The sequence below is a fragment of the Aulonocara stuartgranti genome (genome assembly GCF_965226115.1).
Source record: "Aulonocara stuartgranti genome assembly, chromosome: 5".
Lineage (NCBI taxonomy): Eukaryota > Metazoa > Chordata > Actinopteri > Cichliformes > Cichlidae > Aulonocara > Aulonocara stuartgranti.
The window spans coordinates 23651992-23668199 of NC_138943.1; the positions used below are offsets into that span (position 1 = coordinate 23651992).

Sequence of the window (16208 nt, forward strand, 5' to 3'; positions counted from 1 at the left end):
CTCAAGATTCATGGAGACCATTTAGAGGGTTGGTGTGAGAGAGGAATAGTGTAACACACAGCTCCAGATTAGCTAAAGATCAGGCTATAACAAATAAACAAAACTAAAAGTGATATTTAATACAATAAAAGGGTAACAAGAAAATTCATTCAAGAAACTAACTGAACTGAAAACCAAAATTAAAAAGATTTTCATATAAATCTAATCTGATGTATTCAAAGTTTCGTTGACAAAAATGAATCGAGCCAGCACAAAAATCTGTTTCCTTACACAGCGGGCATCATCTCTAAGGAAGAACACAAGGGTGCAGACAAGACGATGAGCCCAGATCGGTGCTTCTGTTTATCAAACTCTAATAAGATTTTGAAATAATAAAATAAAGACAGCAAGACTTCTTCAGATGGTGGTGATTCATTTATTCCGGCCTATTATGAATGCCAGCCACAACCAAACCACACTTTCAAGCTGTGACATCCTCAAATTTGAGTAACTTGTACGGAAGACACAGTTTGCTCACATGAAACGCTGCAACAGGGAAATTCCTGAAGTTATTCACAACATTTCATTACACATTGTGTTTAGAAATGCCTAACAGATTTTTTTCTCCCTATTTTAATCCAAACACAACACCATAACCCTAGGAAAGATGCCCTCATTAAATTGTAAACTTTGATGTCAGAGTGCAAATAGTTTAAAGGCATTTTAAGAAAACACAGCGGCTATAACTAGGAAGAAAATATCTTTTGGATAAATGGCATCAGCTGAGCTGCAGGTCTGGCCTTTGACTTCGACTTAAAAAAAAAAGGCAAACATTTGATGCACAACACTATTTATAAAAAGTTTGATCTTTAAAGAGAGAGGCAGTGAGGCTTGTTTGTAGCAGCACAGATAATTTTATGTATCTAAATTAATTTGTCGTCACCAATTTTCTTTATAACAATGACAAAAGTTTGCAAATGTTTAATAGGAACAGATCAACGCTAGCTCCTGAACACGTGCTGTGACTCTGGGTTTCTTCCCCACTGAGATCTTGTATAGAAAAAAACAAAACCCCTTATAACTCACCTAACTGTTCATGCTTTACTGATTAAATCAAACACGAATTTTGATAATACAGCATGTCATTAAAACAAACAAAAAAACAAGCTGGGTATCTGTTAATTCCAACTTCTCAAATGTGTGTGTTTGTGATAGATTATAATCATCTTTGGGTCTTTAAACGTTTATGAGAAAAAATAATTCAAAGATGCTTTGGGACTCGAAATTAATTCAACAATTACCATTTCTACTCGACATTTAAAGCCTTGTGAAATTTTTTAAATGTATTTAAAGTGTTCACAGCAACTAATGCGTTGATTATTTATTTGACATTTCTCTGTCTGGATTATTGAACTGATATACTTTACTCATAGTTTATACGAGTATGTAACATCCAGTCTGAGCAGTGCTTGTTATTGCACCGGGATTACAGTACACACTGACCTGAGGTTAATCCAATAATTTGGGATTTTCAAGGTTAACTTCATTTTAAGAGTGCTATATACACTAAAGTTGTTAAATTCTCATTTAAACTATAAACATGCTTATGGCTGGTAGGCTAACTGAAGTTTTAAATCATGATAATATCAGAATAATAGGTGGCTTTTTATCAGTGTAGTGTTTGCTACACCGTGCGTAGGATAAGAAAATAGTGCTATTAATTGCATAAAAGGTTTACAGCACCTGTTAGATATATTAAAATATTTATATTTAGAAGCAGCATCTAGTAATATGAAAACTAAGCCAAACACACACGCACACACACAGACACTAAACACCTGAGCATCTGTGCACTCGTATCAACTGAAGACAAACATGGAGTTTTGAGATTATGTTGCTTAAATAAAAGTAAATACTGATAGTGGATGAGGTTCAGGTGGGGAGGCTTGTGTTGTGTGCTTATTTTAAACCTTCCATTCATATCTAAAGATTAGTACTTCATTAAAATAACTACACTCTTAATAGAGAGAATAATGTGAAAGCTAATATTAGAGTAAGACTAGGTTTTATGCTACTGGCGAGCAAGCATATGCTGTCATGTATAGAAATGCCATGACACGAGAGACAAAAAGCTATGCATGACCACAGGTGTTCATGGTGACTTTGGGTTACGCTGGGATGAAGCTGCATTTTTGTCACAAAAGTGGCTTACAGGCTAACACTGACTGACAGTGTGAATTTGGTCCTGTGCTCAGGCATGGCACAGGTTTCCACTGGCCCCGCAGGAGGCAGCGATAGTGCAGTTCTTCAGGATGGGGCTGAAGTGGGAGGCTGTGTTAGGACCAGCCTCTCTGGGAGGGAAAGGCTTCATGGTGGAAAGGATGAGGGCCAGACACTCTGCTACGTTTTTGTTCGGGGCACAGGCCAGAGCTGGCGTGTGGCCTGCAGAGGATAAAAAGGCAAATCAGTAACCCACACAATCCTCCGCAGGTTGAACATACCTGCTTTGGTATTCTTATCACAGAAATATAATCCCAACCTACCTTCCTCATCTACAGCCATGACTGCTGCTCCTCTGCTCAGTAACACCTGCACAACAGTCGCCAGACCTTTCCTTGCTGCAATGTGAAGCGGCCTGCATGAGAATAAAAGGTCTGACTACAGTGCACTGAGGACAGATTAAACTACAGTGAGATTTATGTTTTTCAGAACAGACATTCAGATTTGTCACATTTTCTCTTTGTCTGCAGAACAAGGCATGACATCGTGTTAACACACAACTGAATGCTCCAGACTGGCAAAACTGCCAAAACCTTCCCTTTTATAGAGCTGCTCATGCTTGCTGAGAAGCAGTTAATCAATTTTATTTGATTAGCAGCACCTGGAAGCAGTAAGAGTGCACTTTGCTGCTTGAAGACCTGCTAAGGATAAGACTATTTTTTTATTTTGTCAGGGAAGGTGTATTTTCTTTTTACCATGATTATATGTTTCTGGGCTTCCAGTGTGGCCAGCCAATAATACTTGGACAACAAACAGAAACCAGAAACCTTCTTGTGTCTCTGCAGATAACTGTTTATGGAGATCAGCTGACTGCTACGTCAAGACAACTCACATTTGGAGAGCGTTGTTTCTTGCATTTATGAGTGAGGAATCGGTGATCTCTCCCAGGATTAACAAGGCACACATCTCATGACCCTGCAGAATAAAGCATGTTAATGTTGTTAAAACCATCCGCTTTATTCACTGAAATTCAAAACAAGTACTTAGTATTATGAGCCATGCATATGCAGGTTTCATATAAGAAAAACTACTATTAGAATTAGTTCAAATTAAATCAGAATTATACTCCAGACAGGCCGACAAACAACAGTTATGATACATATTAAACTTGATTTTCATGCATTACATTTCTAATCACCTTCTGTGACGGATGTTAAACTGATCTCCTGCTACACTCATGCAACTATTTGTGTGACACTGCATGCATTTAGTGCACCCATTTGTTTGTGTGTATGGGACCTTGCTGCAGGCTAAGTGAAGGGCTGTGTTGTTATTGAAATCCACCAGGGTCAGGTCTGGGGTCGCCTTGTTCAGCAAGAACTCTGAAATACAGGAAGTAAACATCAACAAACCCAGACTACTACACCTCAAGCTGTTGGTTGGTGTTTTCACATGACAGTGCAACAGTGGAACAAAGTGGTTTATTAAAAGAAACCATCACTGAGGGATGTGAGAAAAGAAGCTCTCCAGCTCTAAATAGTCTAGATAGTTTTTAAAGGTTTCCAGGTGCAGAAAGAAACAAAAACATTTCAAAGGACTTCCTTGTTTCACACATACCAACAGCTCTGGTCTGTCCACAGGCAGCAGCAACCATCAGAGCAGAGCATCCACAGTGGTCCACAGCATTAACCTGTGCTCCCTGGGCCAGAACCAGCTGCAGCCCAGCAACGTTCCCTGAATATGCAGCAGCATGCAGTGGGGTCCTGAACTCAAGCAAGGAACACATCAAAATACTAGATGAGCAGAAATGTTCACAGCCCACGAAGGAGAAAACACTGTCCAGTTTGGGAAAGGTGATGCAAAAAAATCCATTAAAACCGAATCATACAAAATAACTTGTAGCTTTAGTAGTAGCCCGAGTAGAGCCTGTTTATGTAATATAGAGAAAAAATAAATAAATCACACTGTACATTTCAAATTAGGCCACTTTTAAATGAGTAGCAATCATAAAAAATAATATGAGCAGTGTATTATGACTGCTGGGAAATGTATGCCACATGTAAAATAAACCTAAAACTATTACATTAACTTTACTGACACCTGCTGGCTGTGTTGTATGAAACCGTCTGAATGAAAGTTACCTACCTTCCTTTGGCGTCACTAATGCTGACAATTTGAGGGCCAAAAGTCTTCACTAGAAGGTCTGCTGCAGCTTCGTGCCCTTTAACTCTGCATGTGGCAAACAGAGGTGTTTAAAATGTGAAGAACTACACTAAATTTATTTAAGCTGACTTCTAAAAAGCATGTGTGCGCACATAATAACTCACAGAGCACAGTGCAATGGGGTGAAGAGACTTCCTTCCTGGATGCTAAAAAGTTTGTTTTCAAGTAAAATGCATAAACATCCGTCATGACCTAAGAAAGGTTGGAAACAAATAGAGACATAATTGATGTTTACATTTTTATTTAAATGACTTAATGCACAATAAAACGCAGTGTCTCATGATACACAAAAATGATGTATGAACAGGCAGGTCTATTGTGTTAAAACGGCTTAATTATAAACTGCTCATTTGACATGAAGTGCTGCTCTGATGTCTCACCATGGTAGGCAGCCCAGTGAGTGGGTGTGTAGCCTTTGTAGTCCAGCATGGAGTCCAGAGGGTCAGCTTTCTTTGCAGCCTTTAGCAAAGAGCGGAGCAGCTCCGTGTGACCACAGGATGCTGCGAGGTGCAGCGGGGTCCTCCCCCTAGAGTCTCGGCACAGAGCAGAAGCTCCATGTTCCAGCAGAGCAGACACACACTCCTCACTGCCCATTATGACCTGCAGGATGAGTACACAAGATATCATGTGACAGGAGGCACGAGGGTGGTGGTAAAGGTATAATCTTCTATTTGCAATAATTATTGAGTGCAATGAAAAGAAGTGACGTGCGACATGCACACACTCACAGCTCGGTGTAAAGCAGTGAAGCCTTGTTTGTCTGCAGCATCAGGCTTTGCATTTTTCTCCAGCAGTATGTGGACACAGTCGGTGTGGCAACCGAGAGCTGCCAGCATGAGAGCCGTCCTGTACAACAAGCAGAATTCAGTTGTAGGCATGATTCTGTCACTTCAACTATCTGCTGATTTAGGCTACGTTCACACTGCAGGCGAAAGCGCATCAAATCCCATTTTTTTGACCCTATGCGACCCAAATCCGATCATGGTATGACAGTGTGAACGGCACAAATCCGATATTTTCAAATCTGATCTGGGTCACTTTCGTATGTGGTACTGAATCCGATACATATCCGATGTTTTAGAAAGCGACTGCTGTTTGAATGGTCAATTCGCATTAAATCCGTCTTTTACGTCACTGACACAAGACAAGGCGCCAATTATCAGCTCCGGAGAAGCGCCCGAGAAGACATCGTGAACGCTTCCTGGCCATCCAGTGTAGATGTCAGTGAAACTGTTGGGAAGACAACGTTGGAGAAACATGAACATTTTATTTATACTGTATAATCTGCAGATTCTGACAGAAATCTGCAACTATCCTTTGAAACACCGCTCCTCTAAAACAGCAATAAGGATAATTATTAGGTTATTTACATTATTATGTAAATAACAAAATAACTTAAAGCAAAAATTGGGAAACGTAAAGTCGGAAGTCTTTATATTAACGGCCATGAGTCAAACAATATAGTTTGCTCTGGGTCTAAACAGAGCGCGTTGTGTGTGACGTCTTCTTTTGCGCATGCGGCCACTTTGAGGGTTCACACTAGAGCGCGTTTGCTGTCGCATTTTATTTGTAGTGTGAACAAGCAGACAAAAATATCGTATTTGATCAAAAAATTGGAATTGAGCATTGAGACCTGCAGTGTGAACGTAGCCTAAGACTCATGTGGTGAATCTTTGTAGAACCTAAGAGGCTGTTTTATAATCAGTGCCAGCCCAATAAAAACTAACACAATACTGGGACTATTTTCTCCTCACAGGTCTTCACTCCTTGTGGGGATCAATGTTCCCTCTAAGCTGCGCACGTGCGCAATTGCGCACTGCTGGCACGGTCTCTGCGCACAGAAAATCTGCGTTGCGCACAAAAAAAAAATCTAACCTGAAATGAAATTAATACTTTAACAATTCTGTTTTGCAGTGTTAGTCAGTGAGTGACTGGCTGCTCCAGTATGGGATTACAACGATACCACCTTATCCCATAGTCCAGCCAATAACGCGATTCACATTCGTATATACGCAGCTAATCAACGTCGTTGACAGGCTATGACAGCGTTCTTATGTGCCGACACCGGTGTTTTAGCTAGCAAAGCGGCTGATGAGGAGTGAAGCCACGTTAATGACGTGTACAACCATTGGAGATGTGAGCAGGACTGACAGAACAATTGACGGAAAAAGTGTGGACTTTATACCAGTTTTTAAATTGTGTTGATAGGCCACGTAAAACCAGAGTTATGATAAATATTATCTGCAATGTTTGGTTTTCTTCCTGAATACTATCGTTGTTTATATTTACTGCGGGAAGAAACAGTAAAAACGGCATCTTATAAGGAAAATGCTTGAAAGCGCTCTCCGCCTGTGAGCGAAAACAACGCCAGAAAAACAACAGAACAATGAGGCGACTGCTGAGTGCTACAGGTGTTACAGAAGTGATACATCTCCTGTTGTCAGGCCTGCAGGTATCAGCCTGTTGTTCTCCTTTTTATTATAGTGGATAGAAATAATTTTTTGGAGTGGCACAAATCATTTGTGTGGCATCAGATTTGATGCAGAACAGCTGATTGTTCTGTAAATAGTTTGAAATGTTTATTTAAAAAAAAATGCCTTGGCAGCATTTTTAGGTAAACAGCTGCAAAAAAAACTTTGTTGTTTGCAAAACTCAGTAACTTTTTTGAAGAAGTAACTATATAATTAATTGCCCAACATTGGTCATTATATACTATATTTTGCAGACAGAGTTACAGGACTCTCTTTCAGACCACAGACTCATACTCATAATACAAGTCAGAGCTTTATAAAAATAAAAAAAAAGAAAGAAAGTTGTGTTTCAAGTTATTTTCGCTCATATGGTGTCTGAGCGAACACACTCAGACACATTGTGTTCCCGTGGTTTTTTGTTTTTTCAACGAAAGCTAATCATATTTGACACTCGAGTTTTTCACTTCTTTTTACATTCCCTCACATATGTTCCAGTAGTTTTTGCAAAAAAGTAGCCAGAAATGCACAGGAGGAATCGACGGTAAGAAACAGGCCAATCACAATAGCCTCAGACTGCATGACACGATGACTTTTGCTTCAGCTTTTCACAGAAGCATAAATCCCTCATGGTTATTTGCATCCTTTTGCGGTTTCTCATAGATGTTCAATACTTAATTGTTTATCTTCTTATTTTATTTTACTACCTTAAAAGACAATTTATTATCAATATACACAACCGTTGCTTTAATGCCTGATAAAATCTGTTCCTTTCTGCGCTTACCTTGTTATCACGCAATCAGTATCAGTTTAATGAAAATTTAATCTGGTTGGACCATGACACACACTGCTGAAGACTATTTACTTTATAAGTGTCATGTCACAATAAATAATTAAAATCGCCCACAAATAACCATGTTTACGTGACTAATAAATAAATAAATACACCGAACACAAATTAAAAGATGCAAAGTGACTCACTGTCCCTGTGTGTCTGGGCTGTCAATGATGTCAGCACTTTGTTCCATGTTAACTAACAGGAGGATACAGTCCACTTGGCCCTCAGCAGCTGCTCGAGCAGAAGGGACACAAAGATAAAAACATAAGTTTAAAAGAAAAAACAAATCTTAACCAAAAAGCTGCATTGTTTACTTTCAGAACAAAATCAACCCAAATCCATCAATGGGGCACTAAAAAATACAAGATAAACACACTTAAGCATTACTGTATGGGCACAAATATGTACTGAGATGCACACACCTGCAGTGTGAAGAGCTGTCCACTTGTGCTTGTGCTCCTTCAGTGTGTAGGAGGCTTGATGTTTCAACAGTACTTCTACACATGGGGAGAAGCCCTTCTGAGCAGCGAGGTGGAGGGCAGTTTGGCCTTCAATGTCCCGCACATCCAGACTCACTAATGTCTCACAAAGCAAACGCAGAGCTTCACAGTGGCCAAAATATGCCTGCAGTGACAAAATGCATGAAGACAATACAGTTGAAAGCATGTAAACTAGCAGGACCTCTGCTAGTTGCATAATTTTCAAGGTTTTTACTTTATACTCACAGCTAAGTGCAAAGGGCTGACTGGAACATTACTTTCAGCCTCCTCAAGACAGTTGAAAGAAATTTCCAAGAGCTGGAAAAGTAACAGAATTCCAAATAGGTCCAGATTGCAGTCAGTTAAAAAGAAAATGTATGAACTAAATGAAAAATGAGAAGACACCACTGACCAGCTCTAAATGCTGTTTGTTCCCATAAGCAGCTGCATAGTGAACGGCACTGTATCCCTTGCTGTTCTTCAGAGTTGGGTTCGCCCCGTTGTCAAGCAAGTAGTCTAAACACCTGAACGAAACAAGTTCACAGTCTCAACACTTAAACTTTACAAGAGTTTAATGTACGTTAATGTACAAGTCTGTGTCTTTATGAACTAACGTTAAGTTCCATTAAAGTCATTTTTCTGTCCTCTGATTTTGTTCCTATCAACTCTTTAAATAATTCCTGATAAAGAACATTACTAAAAGTTACCCAAACTACCTCCAATTGTCTGTGTAATTTTAATTTAAAATGATAATTACTCTAGATTCTGCATGGTAAAGCACAAACAGTATAATATATAAATGTGACGTATATGACTTACAGAGAGGCTTCATGTTGCTTTTCCACGTTGACGTCTGAGTCAGAGTTTGGACCCCCTCTGTGGAAAAAAAGATGAGCACTTTTTAAGCTACTTCAACAAAGTGCTGGAAACATTCCTCATATTGGTCCATAACAGCATCACACAGTTGCTGCTGATTTGTCGCCTGCACATCCACAGTGAGCATCTCTCGTTCCACCACACTCCAAAGGTGCTTTACTGGAAGTCGTCTGAGTGCAGTGAACTCATTGTCATGTTCAGGAAACCAGATTTCAAGCTTTGTCACAGATTGTTTTATCTTGCTGGAAGGAGCCATCAGAAGATGAGTATAATGTAAACATCGTCAGGAGCTATACTCATGTAGGCTGTGGTGTTTAAAAAATGTTAATTGGTGCAAAATGGTCCAAAGCGAGTCAAGAAAATTCTGCCACACGTTACACCACCATCAGCAGCCTGAACGATTTATACAAGGTAGGATGGATCCATGCTTTCATGTTGTTGAGTGAAATGTGCAAATTTAAAATGTCAGTAAAGACTCTTACCCAGAGAAGGTGTGTGAAGCAGCAGCATAGTGCAGGGGGTTGCAGCCCGTCAGATCCAGCTCATTGACATCTGCACCAGCTCTCACCAGGGAGATGGTGCACTGGCTGTTCCCATTTGCTGCAGCGTAGTGCAGAGGAGATCTGCAAAGCAAAACAGGACACATCAGGTAACACCAAAGTTCAGTTCTTACCTCCAGCCATTCAGGACTGCTTACCTTCCCAAATTGTCTTTTATATCCAGCTCAGCACCGCTGCTTAACAGCAAATTAACACACTCGACATTCCTGCAAAATAAAAAAAATAAAGACTTCAACTGAGAACCAAGTGTCTCACAAGTGCAGTGCATAGCTCACAAATATTTCTGAAGTTTATCATTTAAGCTCATTTTCTGTTGATTTATTTCTGCCTCAAACCTTATGACTCGGAAAACAACACAACAAATAATTGGCATTACGATCTTTACAATAGTTTTACCCTCCTTTGACATTCGTAGTGTATCGCCGACTGACCTCTGTGTTGTGGCTGAACAACACAGAAAATTCACAACATTACTATGTTCTGAAATTTACACAGCTACTGATGACTAATAATACTTGTCATACATGGATGCACTTATAATTCAGACTTCTATTTACAAGTGCACGAGGACAAAATTGTGCCAGCTATTAAAAGCATTTACTTAGAGTCTGCACCACTCACCCTCCAGATGCAGCTGCATGCAGGCACGTCCTTCCATGATCATCTAACATGTTTATGTCGAACCCCACACTTTGGTCATTCGTCAGCATTGGCGCCATGTTGTAAAACTGGCCTGAACAAAGACGAACAACAGAAACGAGCTGGTGTTAGTAATTAAAATGTAACAAGAAAGAAATGTGATTCTGAAACGGGGTGACTCAAAACAGATTCTCACCGTTAGACAGTAACTTGCGACAACAGTCTGGAAAGCCGTAGAGCGCCGCCAAATGCAGTGGAAGCATCCCATTAATTCCCTGTCTGTAGAGATGATGACATTGTTACGTTTGGTAAGTATGTGCCAAGTTGGAAAGCTACTTGACAGCGACAGAGTCACTGCAAGGGGGTTGCGAGGAGGCAAGGATGTCATAATTTTGAATACATTTTATACAACTGATCAATGACTCACAGACCTACCTGCCTTTATCAGCACCGTTTGTCAGCAGAGTACTGACCAGCAGCTCCTGACCATGTCTGGCAGCAACATGAAGAGGAGCATTTCCATTACTGTCAACACAATCGATCTCTCCCCCTGTGTAAGTGGGAGGGAAAAAAAATGCGTGGATAGGTGTCTCTCGAGCTTAGATATTTTAAGAACCCTTTTCATTATCAGTCACATTACACCAAATTTTGCACTTTGTTACCATTTTGGATGAGAATCTGCGAGCCAGTGAAGCGTCCGTGCATTGCAGCCATATGTAAAGGGCTCATGTCTTTCTTATTCTGTTTATTAGACAAAAAGAAAACATTCAGTCTTCCAGCCAATTATCCCCTCAACCAATAGATGATTATTTTCTTATTTATCATCCTTTTAACCTGTACGCTGACATCAGCACCATTGTTGACTAGGAGCTCAAGACACAACACCCCGCTGGAGGAGGCAGCTGCCAGATGTAATGGTGTGTTGCCGTTGTAGTTGGGTTGGTTGATGCTGGCGCCACTGTTCACCAGTTCAGTGGCCACAGTGTCTTGCCCTGTGTGACAGGCCATGTGGAGCGCTGTGTTCCCAAAAATGTTGGGCTCATCAATCTGGAAGCAGATATCAAAATATATAGACAAATACATAAACCAATGGAGTATAAAACAGTTTGCTGTAAATAACAAGAGCCATATGCCCAAGAAATACTGCAGATTATATCAGTGGGCGGCTGACGTAGATCATTATATGTGAGGTTTTAAAAAAGAAATAAAAAATGTAAAGAAGTATTTGCCCCCTTCCAGATTTCATATTTCAGATCATCAAAAAATGTAATATTAGACAGATAACCTGAGTAAATACAAACTGCAGTCTTTAAATTATGATTTAATTTATTAAGCGGAAAAGGTATCCAAATCTACTTGGCCCTGTGTGAAAAACACTATTATAGCCATTTATAAATGGCTAAAAATGGAAATGTTAACTCTTTCCAGACTTGTCATCAGTTGTTGAGTTTCTTTAGCTCGCTGCATGATGCCTTTCTTTTTGAGATCTTTTAGCCTGTTTCACTTTGTGAGACAGGTTCCATTTAAGTGACTTGATTCAGTGGGTCTGGCACTAATTAGGTCTGGGTGCAGTAATGAACTTGAACTCAGCTTTCCAAAAAAACATGATTATTCAGTTATTTCATAGTGCAACAAGGGCGGGCATTAACTTTTTCAAACAGGGCCAGGTAGGTTTGAATAGTTTTTTGTTTCTTCATAAATGAAATCATTATTTAAAAACTACATTTTGTATTTACCTTGGTTATTTCTGTTTCATTCTGTCTAATTAAAAAATTTGATGATCTGAAACATGTAAGTGTGACATATGTGCAAAGAAAAAAAAAGGAAATCAGGAAGGGGGCAAGTACTGAATTTATGCATCTATTTTGGATTCACTCACAATGCAGCAGCATAAGTGTTGGTACAGCCTGGAAAACAACATAAAGCCAATCCTGGAGCTCCACACAACACAAGTTATTTATGCCTCACCTTTTATCAAACCATTTATTACCACTGACTGTCTGGTTTGGGGTTTAAAATTGAGCAGAAAGTGTCTCAATATCTTAATTCTGAAAAAGAAACTCAGCAGAAAGCTTAAACATATTTAAAACTTTTTGTCCTGCACATAATAAACCAAACATTAAAAAAATACCAACTATATCCTCCTGAGATCCAGCTTATTCTTTTATTCCTCTGTAATGGAAATTTGTTTTGATTATCTTTTGATTTATTTAAGCTAACCTACTAAGTCCTGATGTGCTGAACAGAGGACATCCTGGGCTTTTCATTGACATCTCATGGCCTCTTTTAGCGCCAAAGAAGCAGCAAATCACAACAAAAAGTTAAACTGAAAGATACTTTTTTGTCTTCGGTTCTTCGGAGGATATATTGTGGGAAAAGCAATGTATCCCAACCACAGTAGACTTTACCTCCACCCCCAGTCTCAGCAGATATTTGACTACGTCTAAATGTCCGCCGGCAGCTGCAACGTGGAGTGGAGTGTAACCACGCTTGTCTTTGCACATCACATCTCCACTGTGAGACAACAGCAGCTTCACAACCTCCAAATGTCCTTAGAAAAAAAAGAAAAAAACAAGAGCGAGAGATTCATATTTACTACAAATATTTGTGACGCTAGTACATCTCAACACTTGCTAGTTACACAGCTGGATTAAACGGCACACAGTCTGGCCAACAGCTGGTCTCATTTGAATACACTGGTTATGTGTTTGGTAGCATTTGAATGCATGTGTGTTATCTTGTCTATAAACAAGAAAAGTTTTGAATGAATTCTGATAAAACTTCAAGGTCAACTGAATAATTTACTGGTCGAAAGTTGACAGAAAGACTTGTAACTCAGAAACTATGATTGTTACAAGTGTGGTGTGTATTGTCAACATATAGAAACTACTGTATAAAGATTTAAAATATCTCACATTTAAACCTCTGACCTCTCCTTTCTGTTAAAGGACTCTTGCACACTTACAATTGTGTTTTCAGCCAAGCACAAAACATACACTGGTGATGACAACAGAAAGTGTTATTTTATCCCAAAAGCATCCCACTGTTAAGGTCAAGGCCAATCCCTTCCAGTTTGTACATACTATTAGTTACTAGAAGACTTCTGTTATTCTTTAAAACTCATAAAAGAAAATTACATTCAAGATACATTTGTGTCTGTTAGGAGCGTCTCTACTCACCGAGGGATGCAGCCCAGTGGACTGCTTGCCTTTCCTTCTTGTCCTTGGCACATGCATTTGCACCTTTACGCAGGAACACGTTCACCATCTGTTAAAGGCACAATATCAGGATGTAGCCACTTCATCTATGTAAACTCATCTATGCTGATGAATACAACCTAACAGGTAATTTTTTTTAAACGTGCTGCAACAATTACCCAAACCCCAGAAACGTATCATTCACTTTCCTAATGGAAATCAATGTAAAATGTTATATATAATAATATAAAATATCATAAATGTTACCTATTAAAAAACACCAAATAAAAAGATAGCTTTTAATAGTTTTAAAATAGTTAAACGTCAGTAAGAAGACTCTTCAGCTTACCTCCCCATGACCACTGTGCGCTGCATGATGTAGCGGTGTCCTTCCTGCCTTGTCAGTTACATCCAGGCTGCAAACATGTGGTATCAGGGCTTTGGCACAACCTGTAGCCCAGTTTGCAGCTGCCATGTGCAGGGGTGTATGCCAGAACTTGTCCCGTGCATTAACCTCTACTTTGTGTTTCAGCAATAGCTCCACAGCCCTCTGACAGGAAAAACAAAATAAAAGGATAAGTCTAACATTAAGAGCTAACTGTCACTGACTTTTTAAAATCCATTTGACAATAGTAATTTACTTCATTTCTTGAGGCAGCTGCTCGGTGTAAAGGAGTCAGCAACCCCTGGTCCTTGGCGTTGACATTTGCACCTGTAAGAGAGCACAAAAAAGCAAAACTAGGTTTTATTGCTTGTGCAGTTTTGAGGTATTACAGTTCTTTTGCATACGACTAATTTATATCAGTCATTACAACAAATATTTTGTTCTTACAACCACACAATTTTTTTTGTCTTTTACCTGAACTAATAAGTAGGTCCATAACAATGACATCGCCCATATAAGCAGCAGCATGTAGTGGTGTGCTTTGTTCTTGGTCCTGAGATTTAAAAAAATATATAAAATTATAGTCTAAATACAAATTTAATGTGCAATCGCAAGTAGCCTTCAGCATGTTGTAATTTGTAACACAACTCCTGAATTAAAACTGAGTAACACTACCAGTGAGTTGACATCTTCTTTGTGGTTCAGTAAAAATGTCACATCTTCTGTGTTCCGGCTGAATATGGCCTGGACCAATGGGGACTGAAAGAAAAATTAGTACAGGTAAATCAAACAACTTTTTTGTAGACATATACATATAGGACCAATTCAACATGAAAATCAAAAACTACAGGGACATAAATACATACATGCACAACCTCTTTCATCAAAGCTATATTTTTAACGCTAAAATATAAGTAATGTGGTTACCCACAAAGTTTCAAATTTACTTTTTTACAAAAAAGCTGAAAAAATTGTAAAGCACATCATTAGTTTTTGATTAAGATACCAAATTAAAGTTATTTAATTTAATTATTAATTAAGTTATTCCAAAATGGAAAAATTTGTTTTACTTGTTGAATGACCTATCTGGCTTCTCAGATAAATGTGCAGGCTCAAATTTAGGTAGAAAAATGTGAATTCAGTTTATCTGCCTAATGACCAACTACATAATTATTTTGACAGATTTCTAAAACTATATCTGTGTTTTCTTGTTTTTATGACAGTTGGTGTAATAAATTTGTTATGCACTGTACAGGAAAGATTACAATGACTCAGTTGACTTTCGTAAAAAGTATAATTAGACTTATGAAGCCTGCTTCAAAGACAACCGAAGAAAAAACAACAAGCATTTTAATTTGTCACATGTCACTAAAGAAAAAGAAACTGAACTGTCTCAAGCACGTCCACCCACACATCCATTTTCTTCCTACTGGGAATATTCAGAATGCAGTGGCACATAATTAAGTGTGGACTAATCAAATCTAACCACTGTACAAACGACAAATATATGTGAAATGTATATTTACAATAATTTTTGTGGGTTTTCAACTGTATTTACAGGAATACCAATGATCATAATGATACAGTTTCTAAGTACATTGCAAAATTAATGCATTAGACATCTAACTCCACAGAAACTCCAGCTTAAACTACATGTATCTTTACGGGGTGAGGAGTCTGTGACATTAGCCATCCTTGCAGAAAACTTTGCTCGTCACGCCGCTAACATGACTAGCCAGCTGATTGCAGTTGTGAGAACCGACAGGTTATTTAATGTTAAGTTCAGAAAAAGCTGTATTTACTACCTGGTCCTTGATATTTCTTAACTCCATATCCCAACCACCCGTGAAGCCCCTTCACTGATACTTGGTGTGAACTTGACTACATTGCAATCAATAAGTAGCAGCTAATTTAGCTTTAGCTTAGATAGCAGCTGGGATTGTATACAGCAAAGCTCCCAGAACATCGCGAGAAAAGTTAAAGAAACGTGATTTAAGTGTTTTTTTTTCTTTGGCTGTCTTTGACGTAATGTTAATAGTAGTAATGTTAGTAATGTAAATTTTGGTCAGATATTTGTTCTCGTATTTTTTTATAAACATAAAAAATACGATGTATTTATGTAATTTTAGTTTAAGCTAAATATGCAATATGCTATTAGCTTGTTTCTAAAATCCTGGGGAAATATTTTGCCTTTAACGCAACTACATTTATTTTACTCATTAGACAGTCCCTATTTTTTTTTTACTACAGATAATCATTTTACTTACTGATAACTTTTTAAACCTGCCAGGTTTCGCTCAGGGCAAAAAAAAAAAAAAAAAGAGTAAAATCTAGATGACGTCAC

General features: G+C 38.6%; 1 protein-coding gene across 2 annotated transcripts; it reads right to left on the reverse strand.

Moving 5' to 3' along the window:
* Nucleotides 1–401: 401 nt before the first annotated feature.
* On the reverse strand, nucleotides 402–16196 carry ankrd52b (ankyrin repeat domain 52b). Of its 2 annotated transcripts, none has more exons than XM_082533855.1 (28): nucleotides 16132–16196; nucleotides 14540–14623; nucleotides 14339–14417; nucleotides 14121–14191; nucleotides 13829–14029; nucleotides 13462–13549; nucleotides 12691–12833; nucleotides 11117–11329; nucleotides 10945–11023; nucleotides 10718–10832; nucleotides 10479–10561; nucleotides 10265–10376; nucleotides 9781–9849; nucleotides 9566–9706; nucleotides 9027–9083; nucleotides 8620–8731; nucleotides 8454–8525; nucleotides 8151–8352; nucleotides 7872–7959; nucleotides 5151–5268; nucleotides 4803–5022; nucleotides 4527–4614; nucleotides 4345–4428; nucleotides 3817–3962; nucleotides 3499–3581; nucleotides 3092–3174; nucleotides 2523–2614; nucleotides 402–2421 (listed from the first exon to the last, which is right to left on the reverse strand). In XM_082533855.1, exons 3-28 carry the CDS (start codon nucleotides 14376–14378, stop codon nucleotides 2231–2233), a joined length of 2991 nt encoding a protein of 996 aa, XP_082389981.1. In that variant the 5' UTR covers nucleotides 14379–14417; nucleotides 14540–14623; nucleotides 16132–16196; the 3' UTR covers nucleotides 402–2230. The 2 variants fall into 2 exon arrangements, with proteins under 2 accessions (XP_082389981.1, XP_082389980.1); XM_082533854.1 differs by lacking the exon at nucleotides 16132–16196 and adding an exon at nucleotides 15670–15844.
* Nucleotides 16197–16208: the final 12 nt, after the last annotated feature.